This window comes from Phaseolus vulgaris, chromosome 10 (genome assembly GCF_051622355.1).
Source record: "Phaseolus vulgaris cultivar YP4 chromosome 10, ASM5162235v1, whole genome shotgun sequence".
NCBI lineage: Eukaryota > Viridiplantae > Streptophyta > Magnoliopsida > Fabales > Fabaceae > Phaseolus > Phaseolus vulgaris.
In genome coordinates, this window is record NC_143507.1 from 44,226,793 (window position 1) to 44,242,636 (window position 15,844).

At 28.1% G+C, this 15,844-nt stretch overlaps 1 protein-coding gene across 1 annotated transcript; it reads right to left on the reverse strand.

The window, feature by feature from the left end:
- Positions 1 to 5,561: 5,561 nt before the first annotated feature.
- Positions 5,562 to 6,563, reverse strand: LOC137819378 (dehydration-responsive element-binding protein 3). Its single transcript, XM_068623208.2, has one exon. The coding sequence runs from the start codon at positions 6,511 to 6,513 to the stop codon at positions 5,881 to 5,883; it is 633 nt and encodes a 210-aa protein (XP_068479309.1). The 5' UTR covers positions 6,514 to 6,563; the 3' UTR covers positions 5,562 to 5,880.
- Between the last annotated feature and the right edge of the window lie 9,281 nt (positions 6,564 to 15,844).

Sequence of the window (15,844 nt, forward strand, 5' to 3'; positions counted from 1 at the left end):
GAATCTTCTTCTGAGTTTAATGCATTTTGAACATGTTAGTCGATCAAAATTGGATATCAAGATTTCTGAATTTCATTTGGTTTCAACCGGTACATATTAAAATATGATAATTTTTTAAATAAATTACAGCATTTTTCAAAAATAGCTTTTTATTTCCGTCCAAAAATGGTTCACCAATAACAAATTTAAACGATAAAGCCAACTCAACCATGGAGAATTTGAAGATTACTTATAAGATTAGCCAAACAAAGTAGTTACGGAAAAAAAATGAAGAAATATGAGAGGATTAGCTTATGGCGTTAATCAATTAATTTGTATTACTTTTATTATTTTTACTTATCTGATTAAGAAAATTAATAATAATATTCTTAATCATGTTTTGTTTATATATTTTTAATACATTAAATATTTTTATCGCCCTCAGATCAATATGCTCGTATTTTATATCTGTGTTAAATTTATCGTGGAACTGGAGTTCAATTCTTAATGAAAATACTTTGTTGAGATTTTATTTAAACAGATCATATTCGTAGACAATAAAAATATTTCGAATTGACAAATAAGTAAGAAAATTGACAATATTTTAAAGATTTATCACAAAAAATAAAGATTGTATTAAGAAGATGAAATAACATTAATATAAATAAACTTTATGTTTGTTAATCTGTATTTATCTTATGAAAATAAAAAAATTAAAAGTAATATAACATATCTTACCAAATAAAGAGAGGTGGCTGAATGACGAAGGTGATGACACAAGCACATTAACGGATATAATTATAATTATAATAGTATAATCACAATTACACTTTTTAAAGACTAAAAACGATAAAGTTAAATAACGATTAAATTTAAAATTGGTCACAACATCAAATTTGGCAATTTCTTTTTGGAAAAAAATGTATTGGCTCACCCCCAATGTATTTAGAATTAATTTAAATACATGGATATTTTTAAAAAAATGTATATATATATATTATAATTTATAATAATTAATTTGAAATTGTATTTAACTTTTAACTAATTGATGTAATGAATTTCTTTAAGAATATAAACATATATTTTATGTATTTTTAACGTCAGTGTATGAAAGTAGTGCATGTGAAGTTAAATTTCAAAACTAAATATTTATAATTTGAAAAACAAAAAAAGTTTATAAGTTTTTAATTCACTTAAATGATTTAATAGGGAATATTTGTATTTTTTTTGCATCTTATGTTTATAAACAGATAATATAAGCTTTTTAATGTCTATCAAAAATGCTAAATACGCGTTATTTTTTTAACACAGTATTTATAATTGAGTAACATTTATTATATAAGGGTATGAGTCATATCATTTAATAGCATGGATAAAAACAATAATTTTAACAACCAGAATTTATTTTTGTGGTTTGAAATTTTCCTAAATTAAAAAATAAATAAGATACTAACGAGTTTGTAAAATTTATCCATTCAAATTAACTAATTGACATCTTAATTTCTTGATTTTTTCTGTTTAATTTCTAATGCTGTGCATTCAAATTAGCTTCTAACTATCATTCTTTGATTTATTGCATATATCTTGATTTCTTTATTCGTATAAAAAATTAAAAGAAAATTGTTTTAAAAATAAAATTTAAAAAAAAGTACAAAAAGAGATGAATAACTAAACCTATTGTATTGGTATGGCCCGACCGGTCATTACCACGATTCGGTCTTCTTGATCGAGCTGATCGGGATCTGCACGGTCATGCAGGTCGACCGACACACTTAATCCATTAACGCTCAAACCAAAGTCAGTAAAGTTAAATTATCATTAAGAATTAAGTAATATGCCCTTAAGTTTGATCCACTCCACTAATCCGACCCAATAAGGTAAACTCATTAAAATAATATAAATAGCACACATTCCAAGAACAAAGGTACGTCATTATCACTGTACATCCCTGAGTGTCGAATAACCCTTTTACTAACTTGAGCGTCGGAGTGTCTTCTGCAGGTACCTCCCCCATTTCACATTCACCTAAGACTGAGAGACTGAGACCCGAAAGAGTAGCATCAAGGTCAGAAGGATCACAGTGAAGCTTTAACCACCTACCCGAAAGAAAGGTCTTATCACTCTAACAGGAACACCTATCTTTATAAATATTATATCCACATCATATATGGCAGTTTTTTCTTAAAATATACAGTTGGCATGCATAATAATTACAACGTAACTAAAAAACAGAAAAAAAAATATTGAAAATGAAATGAATCGAGCATGCATGAGAATAATTTCTTAACTAATTTGATAGTAACATGTATATTTGTCTTAATAGTGGTACGATTTGAAATTCATGTTACCTTCGAGACTAGTATACTGATATATACACAAATTTAGTAAAGTTAGCCCTTTGATTTACTAATTTGTATTTAACATTTTTGGAAAAGATGTGAAATTTGAAATTTCATAAGTATACATCAAAGAATCCACATAAAATCACACACTTAACTTTTTTCCAATAAAACTACAATATATACGTGTTTTATTATAAAATCACACTCTTAACTTTTTTCCAATAAAACTACAATATACGTCTACTGCTGGAGCTGTATTTATACGGTATAGATTTTGAGAATGGAAATAACATTTTTTTTAGATTGTGATACAATTTACATAAAGTGCATAACAAAAAATATATAATTATGCTTGTGTAATTCTACTATAAAAAATTAATATATAATATTAAATTTGTAAATCACAAATTCGATATACAAAATAATAATTATTATATCTTATTAAACTTCAAAATTGAATTATTTTAATTGTTTGGATTGATCCAAATAAAATCTCTCTCTATGATAAATACAAATACGTCAGTAATGACAAATCTAAATTAATATATTGTTTATTTTAAAGATAAATCTAGATTGTATAGTTAACGTATTAGTTAAGCAAGTTGTTTCATTATATACCTTTTTTATACTAAAAAACAACCGTTTGCAATTGTAGCTTCTTTTGACCTAGTGGGTTGCTAGACTGCTTCTTTCATGCATACACAAGTACATGCAATACTATATCAATATAAAATTGTTTCTTTACAAATACTTATTGAAATGTTCATGGAAATAATTTATTTTTTACTCAAATGTGGTAGTAAAAAAACAATTTTAAAATTATATTCTAACATATCATAATTATAAACTAACGTCTTAATTATTTATTTTTTTAATTATAATATGATATCAAGATATAAAAGCTTGTTTTGTAAACTAAAAAATAATGTAAACACTTTTTTAAAATAATGTAAACACTTTTTTTTATTTATATAAGTTGAAGCATCCTTAAATATCTCATTTTTATTTATTTATTATTTTTTACTACATAATTCTGCTTCGTATAATTTATATTGAATTAATTTAAAATAATTTAATATTTAATTCAATGATTGATTCTTTAAATTTTACTTTTTAATGATAAGTATAACTAATTTGTTAATTTAAATGTAACATAAATATAATAAAACCCTCATATTAACAATTATGCATCTAAATAAAAGTTTGCAATTTTATAACATAGCAAGGATAATTTGTTGAGACAAGAAGTCTTAATGATAAGTTGCTTGTGTGAGTTGTGTGGTGAGGAAGAGAAAACTATTTGTCATTTATTTTTGAAGTGTAAGATTGTGTGGAATATTTAGGATTTGTGTTTGTTTTGGTTAGGCTGTTTGTCGGTGAATCTCTATGATGCAAAGGTACACTTTATGATGTTCTGTCATTTGAATGTTAACGATCACATCCCCAAAATTTGGAAAGTGGTGTGGATTGCAATTATAGGTGAAAATTTTGAAACATTAGATATGTGTGTTTTTAATAATGAGAGAGTTGATTATATAGAGGTGTTTACGGTGGCTCAAAGAAAAACCTAAACTTGGATAACTAGAAAAGAAAAAAATGTAGAATTCTTTTATTTTTATTGGTGTTTGGAACTTCTGGTATGTATGAAAACTATCAAATAAATTTGTTTCTTTTACTTTAGTATGCCTCTCTAGGAAGAAGTTGTGTTTTGGAAAATGGTCTTAAGCATCGTTTGAAGTTCTTGTCTCGATTTTTTAAGAATAAGCGACTCTAAGAAGCTTTTGTGATGTGAAAATGATTATCTTTGGTTTTATGTTAAGGAGATTTGTACTTGGTGGTTTGTTTATGTTTTATGTTCTTTTTAAATTTGATGTGTTGGTATACTCTGGTTGTTGTCAATGGTGAGTTTATGTGTAAGTGATATTATTAAGACTTGGGTTGATCGTCAACTTCGATTGAAATATTGATTTAGATTGGGAGGTAAAATTTTGTCTTATTTTACTCTTTATTTATATAAGGGTTGAATTATCTTTAATGTAATCCATATTTATTTATTATTTTTTGCTAGTAAAAAAATAAGCAAGACAAAATCTCATACTAAAGATTCTAACTAAAGTTCAAAAAGACTTTGTTGATGATAAACTCCAATTACATATAAATATATACATAAATGTGTTTTGAAAATACATAATTTTATCCAAAAAAATTATGATACGGTTTCTCATTAAACGGGAAATAACATTTTTTTAATTGTGGTAAAACTTACACAAACTGCATAACAAAAAATATAAATTATGCTAGTGTAATTTTACTATAAAAATTTAATATAGAATATTAAATTTGAAAATCACAAATTCGATATACAAATTAATTAACATTATATCTTATTAAACTTCAAAATTGAACTAATTTTTAATTGTTTAGATTGATCCAAATTGATAAAATCTCTCTCTATGATAAATACAAATACGTCAGTAATCACAATTTTAAATTATTATATTGTTTATTTTAAAGATAAATCTAGACAGTTGTATAGTTAACGTATTAGTTAAGGAAGTTGTTTCATTATATTCCTTTTTTATACTTAAAAACAACCGTTTGTAATTGTAGCTTCTTTCATACATTCACAAGTACATGCAATACTATATCAATATAAAATTGTTTCTTTACAAATACTTATTGAAATGTTCATGGAAAGATTTTTTTTTTTTACTCAAAAAAATGAAACAATTTTAAAATTAACATATCATAATTAAAAACCAAAGTCTTAGTTAGTCATTTTTTATTTTTTGCTCATTCTCACTTTCACAACACTCACTCACCTTAGTAAATAATTTCAATTTTTATTATAAAAAAATTCTACAAATCTTTCTAATGTTTTATATATAAAAAAAAAAATCGTTATCATGAAAATATGAAAGACATTTAAATAAGAGGAAGTTGTAGTAGAGTTAAAATTACACTTAAAATCAACAAAAAGATAAACAACGTACTCGCCAAGCCTACCAATTATAGCCTGTGAAACATTGAGCATACTACAGTAGGTTTTTTTAAATTATAATAATCAAGATAAACTCGTATTATTACAGTGTATGATTGAATAATAATATAATTTTTTTTACAATTATTTATTTTAAAGACATATATATATATAAAGAAAACAGTTATATACATTGTTCTTATTACATAATTCCTAAGTGCCCATTTGATCACTAAAGACATATATTAAAGTGCATCATCTCCAACAAAACAATTTCTTTGAACCTGAATTTGACCAAAGATCTCATGAGAGATAACAAATTAAGTTTTGTGATTGAAATTGTTGAAGAAGAAAACTAATGAACACTCCACATTTGTAGTTCTGTACAGTAAGGTGATAGAAGGAAGAAAGAGAGTGAAGTTGCTAAGGCTAAGTAAGTAAGTAAGTATAGAAGTATGTGAAGTGACGTGTGAAATATGATGCACACAGTAGTAGTGACAGCAGAAATAGCGAAACACCCATTAATGACACTTGTGAATCCCACATGTTGGGAACTGAAGAACCACCCAGTTTTCGATTTCAGACCGTGTACGAAATGATTTCATTCTGGGTGGGGAAGCAACCCAATTGCGGAAATAACTCATCGGAAAACGCCGCGCAGAACGACTCCAACGGCGGAAACATCCAACTGTCCACCGCGTCCACCGTCACGAACGACTCAACGGACGACTCGAAGCTGTCCTCGATGTTCGGAAGCTCCACTATCTCGCTCAGTTCGGATTCTTCGGTAGTTTCTGTTTCGGAGTCCGAGGTTTGCGTTGCGGCGTGGTCGAATTTCGACATGGAGGCGGCGGCGGTGGCGGCGGCTTGAATGTCACGCGGGGAGCACGTGAGCGGGCGCGGGAGCAGGCCTGCTATTTTTGGGAAGTTCAGGATTGCGGATTGGCCCTTGATGGTGAGCGCCGCCACGTCATGGGCCCGCGCCGCCATTTCGGGGGTGGCGAAGGTTCCGAGCCAGATGCGCGACTTCTTCCGCGGTTCCCGGATTTCCGAGACCCATTTGCCCCAATTGCGCTTCCGTACGCCGTGGTACACCGGGTGCTTGCTGCATTCTCTGGGCCTCTTGGCCCGGGCCTGAACCTTCGAGCCCGAATCCGAGGACGGCGACGACGTAGAAGAGGTTGTTTCAGACGAGGTTGTTGTTTGTGTCATTGTTGATACTCAAGAGTGAGAATGAATGTTTCGTTACATACACACATATATACATATATATAAATATATATATTTTTATATAAAGTCTAAGACTCTAACGTATAGCATAGGTGAATGAAGCGGAATGAGGGCACACCATAGATGGCGTAATCCTTTCGTAGGGAATCACACGCTCTCTCCTACAGCGACGCTTGACCTACCACACATTTCACTCTTTTTTTCCATGTTTTTAATCATCCACCACAAATATCATCCAACGTCATTTCGCTCTTCATCGTCACATGCTAAACTCCGTTATATCAATTTCAATAACTCTCTTCTTTTTGTTCTTCAACATTAATTATTGCAATCTTATTTTTTTTTTTAGTTTAACGAAAATTGTTCTTTGTTTTACATAGTTTTACAACTCACACTTGCTTTGTTTTCCGACATAATTGAATGGATTTTAATTGTGTTCTCCTTATTAATAACTCGCTTAGCTCTATCTTTTATTGGCGAGACTAATATAAAAGTACATCCACAACGTTTTAGACGTATTTGGAGTGAAACTAGTGACTTCTTTTCGTCTTGTTTTATTTGGCTGCTTTCTTCCCCTTTCTTTTGTAGTTTTAAATAACAAATACTTATAAAAATAATCTCATTTATTGAAGTTTCATATTTTATAAAAAGAAACCCTTAAACATGTCTTATGAGTGTGAAAAAGAAAGTTTTTTCTACACTATCATTCAACCCTAATGACAAAAAGATAGTTTTACAATTTGTCCAAGTTGGAGCAAATTAACATGTTCTAGGTGGATATCTAAATCTAAAACTAAACTTTTTTTTATCTGTCTAAATAGACCAAGTTGATGTATCCAGAATTAACTGTTGACTAAAACTGATGGCTAGTAAATAAGATATACTTACCAGTTTTTAAAATAAAAAAGTTGCAGTACTTGTATCTCACTTCATTTATTACTACAAGAACTCATTTGAGCAAAAGAAAAAGACAGAGACTATTGAGAAGCCATTCCTCGGATTTCACAATTAATAAAAAACAGTTTAATGGAACTGAAGTTGTTCAAAAGAATAAGAAATTTATCTGCAGAATATTTAATTTGACATGTACTGGTTCACATATGTGGAGATAAAGGATTGGAGAAAGGAGACACAACGGGTACAGAGAGACCCCACACCAGTATTGTAGCCTCAACGTTCATCACAGCATTTATGGCTAAATTGTCTATGCTAAACCCATTGCTGTAGTTTGCTTTCGACCCTTTTGGTTTCACCATTTACTCATTTTTCTCATTCTCCCTCTCTCGTGTTTTCAATTTTGGTGCATTAATGTAGGACAACGACTTGGGATGAAAACGAAGGAATTAGAATCATAATCCAGCATACGACACACTAGGATTTGGGTTTGGCTAATGCACCATTAGTGTCTTAATCACCCTTTTCTAATGAGAGAAGGAGAAACATCTCTACCATGCATTCCTGGCTTCTATGGTTACACACTACCAACATTTCCTACCATTACGCCAACATTGCAATGCCCTCCCTACATTTTTAATTTCACCCTAGCTCTTCCAAAACATTAATAGACGTGACACTTCACATTTCATGGTTAATAATTTGAAGCTTATTTTTATTTTTAACCTGCGTTGAAAATCCTATATAGATTAGAGATAAAGATTTTTCATAGTATACATTGGATGCAAATATTATCTTATAAGCCGATTTTATAAGGTTGAATTAGACTTGAAGTTCATTTTTCTTAATGTTGTCTCAGAGTCCTAAATAACTTATCGAGAGTTTGTTGACTCACTCTCAGATTACTTATATCACTCCAAGTTTAGATACAAAAAATAATTAGTCACTATATTACTAAATTAGATACTAATTTAGAGACTAAAAAATTACTGAAGTGGTTTCTATTATTGATAAAAATTTATAAAATGGTTTCTAAATTTGTATCTAAATTAACTACCTAAGTTTTAGCGGCTAATATTTTATATTTTAAATTGGTCTCTAAAAAGATTAATATGGACTAATTTAGAATGTAAAGTAGTAAGTAATTAAAATATTGGTAGTTAATTGTTAGATACCAATTTAGAAACCATTTTATAAATTTTTATTAATAATAGAAACTACTTTAAATACCAATAGTTTTTTAATTTCTATTTAATAATTTTCTTGTAGAATATAGTCATATACATGAAATAACAGAAAGTCTCTTATGAGAAAAGTGTATTGAAAAAAGTGTATTGAAGATCTCAAATCAACTAACAAATACAAACCTTATTTTATATAGTTTGAAGTTAAACTTTAAATTCAATTAAAAAAAATCTTAATACAGTGCATAGATATTTTATGATAAATACTTAAATACTAAAACATGCAATTTCCACTTTGGTAAACTCAACTATTTATGAAGGTCCAACAACTGATATAAACGTTAGTATTCAAATAAAGTCAGCTCTTCTTTTCAGTCCTATTGGCTCCAAGATGGAACATGGAAGTCTTATTTTGTTTACTAATTAATCAATTAATTAATGGGCTAATGATGACAAAAAACAAGGCATTAATTCATTTTTAATAGGCCTGGACAATATTAATATTAAGTCAACAACGTGGTTCCATCATGATTCGAGTTTGTCTTCACATATATAGGATCATTATAAGAAAAGAAAAATAAGAGAAAGGAAAGGGTTGTAATTATTTATGAACAGGTATAAATATAATGATACTTATTTACTTTGTGGTACAGAATAAAATGGTATTGTTATTAGAAACTATGCAAGAGTGGTCAGAGAAAGTTGTATTAATTTGAGCTTAATTTACGCGTTTACTTGAGAAAGAAATGGATCTGGTAACAGAAGTCATCTTTTTGTATTTGCTAATTGGGGTTGGTTTTCATTATACTATTATCATTTTACAATAATTAAGGGAATTCGTTTGTGAAAGCCCTTTTATTGAGCTCAATTCACATGCTGTGTTATAAAATTACTAACTCCAAATGGTAATTAGAATTCAAATAATAAATATTCTAATATCATTGTTATGGACTTAAAACTGAGGCTGTTAGTAAGAACACAGGTTCAGAAATAAATTATTAAATTCAGGAATCAATTAAGTATTTATGCGTACTGTATGATTGTACATTGTGTATGGTTTGACTAATGTAAGAGAAGTGATTCTTCATTGGCTAAATAATATAAAATAACTTTTCAATTTTTTTTTTTGAATTGGATCTCCTAATACATTTGAACGTAATATTTATGGATCTTTAAATGTATGTATTGAAGATATTATGTTCACCAGAAATAAAAAAAATCATAATATATAAATAAATATAAATTTTATTTTATAAGTTAATTTTATAATATTAGTAACATTTGAACATATGGGTGATAAAAAAATTAATGTTTGCAAGTTTTCTATAAAAATTATTGTATGTGTATAGTTTTTGTTGGATATCCTACATCGACTAGAGATTAAGACATTTTATTGTCGATCCACAGAAATTTTATTATCTTCAACAGCGGAGTGGCTGATGCGTCTGAAGTATGTGCACGGGTGCAAGTAAAGGTTTGGTCTTGGATTAATGTTAGATCTCGATCCGCTTTGTTTCCCTTCTCTAGTTGGTGTATGGTACTTTTGGAGTGTATGAGAATGATTGTTTGATGTAGTTTAAGTCTATGTCCGGATAATGCTTGTGTTTTGTTAGTTTGGGGATTTTAGCTAGTAGTTGGTGTGGTATCTCTTGTTTCCTTTGTATAAGGGTTGAACCACCCCTGAAGTGGTTCACATTTATTAATTTATTATTGCCGATAAAAAAACATTTTATTGTCGATAAGTGGGTGCAAACCTCACGTCATGAGCCGATTTTATGGGGTTGAGTTAGGCTTAAAGTCCACTTTGTAATATGTTATCAGAGCCATTTAAAGTCTATTCTAGCGAATGTTTGTTGGGCTTATCAGGCCACCCGCTATCGGGTCATTATCGGACCACCCATAATATGTTATTCTACGCATGAGTTGTTACTCTCGACCGTGAAAGGTATGTTGAAAATCTCAGATCGACTAGAGATTAAGATATTTCATTGTTTCTTAATATTCTAGCTTCTAATAAAAGTATTGTTTAAGTTGTATTTCCCATTGGATACTTTAATTGCTTTATATTACTCTGAAACTCAACACTGTGTTCTAAAATGAATACATGGTGAACGTGCATGCTCGTTTTGGCATGAAATGAATGTCGTTACGTAGTGACACATGCATGATGAGGTCCAAATCAACATCTCCCACTGTTTCTAGGTCTCCATTAACGTATTTCAATTGGTCCACTCCAAGGACACAACCCTAACACACTACCTTATAGTGATGGATAACTTCGAAGGTGTGTTTAAATTTTTTTTTTTTTATTCAGATTAGTGTTTCGAGCTGCTGATATGTATGAAATCTATAAAAAAAAAAAAGTATTAGACGAGTAAAAGATGTAATTAGGTGTGGTGTTTTTTTAGGATATAAGTTGTATAGTTGAGTTGAGAAACTTTACTTTCTAAGTGTTTTTTATAAAAAGACTTCTTGTTATTTTGTATAAAGATTGAGATATCTTTAAAATATTTCTATTTTTTTAATAAATTTTTTTATAAAATTACAATTAAAAAAAGAAATATTTTTTTTAAAATAAAATAATTTTTAATTAGTTAAATCACAATTATAAATTGGTGTATTTCAATTTGGAGTTGTGAGTAACAATTTGCTATGTATAGTGTTGTGCTTTGGGTCCCATAACGTTTTTATCTGAGTTGAGTTAGAAAAAATTAATATAAGAGATAATTAAGTTCATTTAATAAGCAAATCCGAATGGTATCGTTAAATTTTTTAAAATTATTTTAATTAACGAAACATACTGAAACCTATTTACTAATCAATGTAATAAATAGAGATGAGAAACAAGTTCTTATTCAAATAATTATTTTAGTGAAAGAAATTGATAAATACTAGATTAAAAAAATCAAGAAAACTGTTTATGTTGGGTAGAGGTAAAAAAAAGTTTTCCTTAATTATATATAGACATAGATTTCATTGGTTATTGATGTTTTTGGAATTATACACATACTTATAAGCAGTTTTTTCTTTTTAATAGAGTTGAACTATTCTAAAATATCACACATTGTTGATAAAAAAAGTTAGATACTTTGAATATAGTTTTCATACTATTTGCTAGAACAATACCTAATTCAAATCCTCAACAAGAAAAAAATTATTCTTTTCTAATGTTTTTTTTTTAAAATTTATAAGAATCCCAAGTCTTTCATTATTGTTAGATATGTTCTTTAGACTATGTTATTCTTTTCCAATTTTTATTTATTTATTTATAAGAACCCCAAGTCTTTCATTATTGTTAGATATGTTCTTTACACTATGTTATTCTTTTCCAATGTTCATTTTTTTTTTAATTTATAAGAACCCCAAGTCTTTCATTATTGGTAGATATGTTCTTTACACTATCCACTCAATTTGCATTGTTTTTAACTTTTTAAAACAATACCAAGTTAGGTAATTGAGAATGTTGCTTTTCATAAATTCCAAATTAATAAAAATAAAGAAAGGAAAAACACTGATTTGTTTGAAACAATAATGGATTAAATTATTGTGGTCAACAATTAGTGACAACGTGTAGCACATGATCCTAATTAACTTGCCTTTGGTATTTGTTAATATAGCTTTCTCACCTAAAACCCTACCAAATACTCTAATTAATATTTCAAGGCACTATATATAATAGTTTATAGAAGAAATATCTAAGTTTTTTTTTATTATTGTTAAAAATCTCATATCAACTATAAATAAAAACATTTTATAGTAAATAAGTGAATGAAAATCTTACTTTATAAACTGATTTATAAGTCTGAGTTAAACTTAAAATCTATTTCTTAATAATTATCGTCTAAAATTTAAAAAAAAACTTGAATATTTTTAGTTTATCAAACTATCAATGTTTAGTCTTTAAATTATTTATAAACTTTTAGTTTATAAATTTGAGAAAAACCACTTACTTTTAATCTTAACAAGAAACTAAAATACATAAATTAGAATTAAAGGTTGCAAATAAGTTTCAAATAAGTGTACTTTTTATAAATAGTTTTCACTTATTAAAATACTTTTTTTTCTATATGGGTTGGAGGCTATTATAAATAGTTTTATTCTTTTTTTTATAAAGATTATATCATTCTTTAAATATTTTATTTTTTTATCAATAAATAATATATTATTTTTTTTTATAAATTTTTTTTATGTTAGACATCACTAAATATTATTAAAAAAAAATACAAAAATATGAAAGAATTAGACCAAAATTCGTATGTTAAAAAAAAATATTTTAAAAGTAATTCAACTCTATTAAAAAATAAGATCTAATAACAAGAATCTCCGATAAAACCTACAAAATTCAAAAGAATTACATATTTTTATATTTCAAAACTATCATCATAAAAGAAAAAGTTTATCCAAAACTCTGATTTAGTAATAACTTTACAAAGAACGAACTATTAAAAAAATAACTATTATATATAATTATTCTCACAAATATTTCATCTTATATTAGTTTACTTTTTTTTTCAAAAGGTTACAATCCTACATTTATAAAAGAATAAGACGGTACTTAGTAGTAATGAATAATATGATATTATGTATTGGTCTTTAAAATAATTAATTAAGTTGGTTTTGTCTTATTATTTTCTTTGGACCACATATTAATCGATTTGAGGCGAGGTTTTGTCTTAACCAAAGTCCTTTCTATTTATTCATTTGGTAGTATTAAAATCATAATACATAAATGATTTTGATACATTAATTATATTATGATTAACATTCAAAATAAGAAAATATATTACGTATAAAATTATAATACGAGTACAATTTTTGTGATACCACATGTGTCAAATTATTTATAGTTTTTTAAAAACTTGTTGAAACTAATTTTAAATGATTTACACTAAATCAAGCTAATTTCCACACAGGAATAATAAATGTAACAATTGTGTAATTAAATGTTATCAAAACATTATTCCAAGACAGTAAAAAATATTCATAGTGTAAAATTAGTATATACTGCAACATCGAAAAATAAATTATATGGTTCACCCCAAGAAAAAAATGTTTAGATCACTGCTTCAACAAATACAGAAATTTACAAGGGTTTTTTAAACAGTTATTTTTTTTAAATGGTTTTGAGTTCATCAGCTTCTATTTAGCACAAGGAAAACGTAGACAAACCAAGACAATTTGTGGACCAAAAGGAAGCTTAGAAATTAGGTATTTCTTCCTACACCCCATATTTTCCTTCTTGCACCACTTTTCGATTAAAATCTATTATAAAATAGGTACTTTGTTATACAAAGTTGTTTCTTGGAATAGGCACTCTTAAAAAAAACCTCCTGGAATCATTTTTGTCATTTCACATTTTTTCTGGAGTGCAAAAGAAAAATGAAGGGGTACAGAAAGAAACACCCTAAAAATGTTGTTTTGGCCCAATATATACAGTGACAAGGGATAGCAGCTAGGGGACTGTTTCTTCCTGCACCTCCATATCTTCTTCTGCTACCTCCATACACAACATGAAAATATATTTTTATCCTTATTGTGTCACCCCATAGAGTAGTTTCCAGATTATATAATTCGGAAACTCATTTGAAAAAAGACTTCTGGATTATATAATCCGGAAGCTAAATAAGACTTCCAGATTATGTAATCTAGAAAATAATCATGCATCTGAAAAAGGCTTTTGGATTATGTAATCCGGAAGCTAATTACAAATTTGAAAAATGACTTCCAGATTATGTAATCCAGAATATTATAGAGGGACATTTTTAAAAATTTGGAAATTTATGGAGGTGAGAGAAGAAGGTATGGAGGTGCAGGAATAAACAGTCCAGCTAGGGAATAGGAAAGTTTGGTCCTTTAAATACCTTCGTGGAGGTGCAGTAGAAAATTTGGGTTGCAAAGAGAAAACCCCCCAAATCAAGCCTTAACAATTACAAGTAGAATTGCTTCTTCCTACACCTCTAATATGTTCTTGTGCCACCTCCATAATATTCTAAAAATTAGTATTTTAAAAATGTCCTTATGTAAAAATGTTAAGTTACTTTATATTTTGGATTAGATAATTCAAAAGTCTTTTTCCAGATTCATAATTAGCTATTGGATTATATATTTTGGAAGTCTTTTTCCGAATTCATAATTAGCTTTTGGATTATATAATTTGAAAGTCTTTTTTATCTGAGATTAACTTCTGGATTACATAATCCAGAACGAGCTACTCTCAAATCCATAAAAGACTTTTGGATTATGTAATCTAAAATATAATTTTTTAGAAAAGATGTTCCGAATTATATAATCTGAAGCTATTTCTAGATCTGAGATTGACTTTTGGATTATATAATTTGAAATACATTTAAAAAAAAAAAATTACTTACAGATTTCATAAATCCGGAGAACACTTATGGATTCGAAAATATCTTTTGAATTATGTATGGGGTGACACAAGGGATAAAAAGTATTTTTAGATTTGGGGTGACACAAGAAGATGTCTACAAGTAGATACATATTGGGTCTTGAAGGGCCCATTTTCAAGCTTTTCGAAGTGAGTCCCAATAGAAAATGCTTTTGTCCTTCAATTTTTGGATGATACTAGGTGAAAGAAGCTAAATTATAAGAAACTTTCCATAGAAAGAACCATACCATAAACTAAGTAAGAAGAATGTAGTTTTTCATTAGGAACCCTTATTTTTTTATTGCAAGTAAATACTTTTTCTTGGATTATGACACTATCTTCTAAAAAATTCAGTTGAAAAAAATAGTGATGTTGGAGATCTCTTTCATGGATCAAAACGTGAAGAAAGGTAAAGGTGAGCTTGTTTGCGTAGAACTATATAATATACAAATGGAAATAAATAAACATTACATCTTCACACTTTTGATTGGGTAGGATGTGAAGGAAAGTAGTTTTGTTAGTGAGTTTGTTAACCTAAAGTCTTCATTCTCTTATGGTCACCACCTTCAACTACCATATCAACCCAATTCCATTTAAACAACATCTTTCTACTTGAATAAAAAAAAACTAACTAAAATATTGTGTTTAATACGGTTTTGGTATCGTCTATATAGTCTTACATCGTTCAGAAGTTGAAGTCGAAACAATGATAATTTATATATTCTATCCTCCCTTAACCCATCAAAACATTTTTTAAAGATAAAATCGTGACGGAATACTGACTTCTAAAACGGACAATACATCAAATGCAGTGATTAACCATTATAATGGTGTTATTTCTCGAACTTGA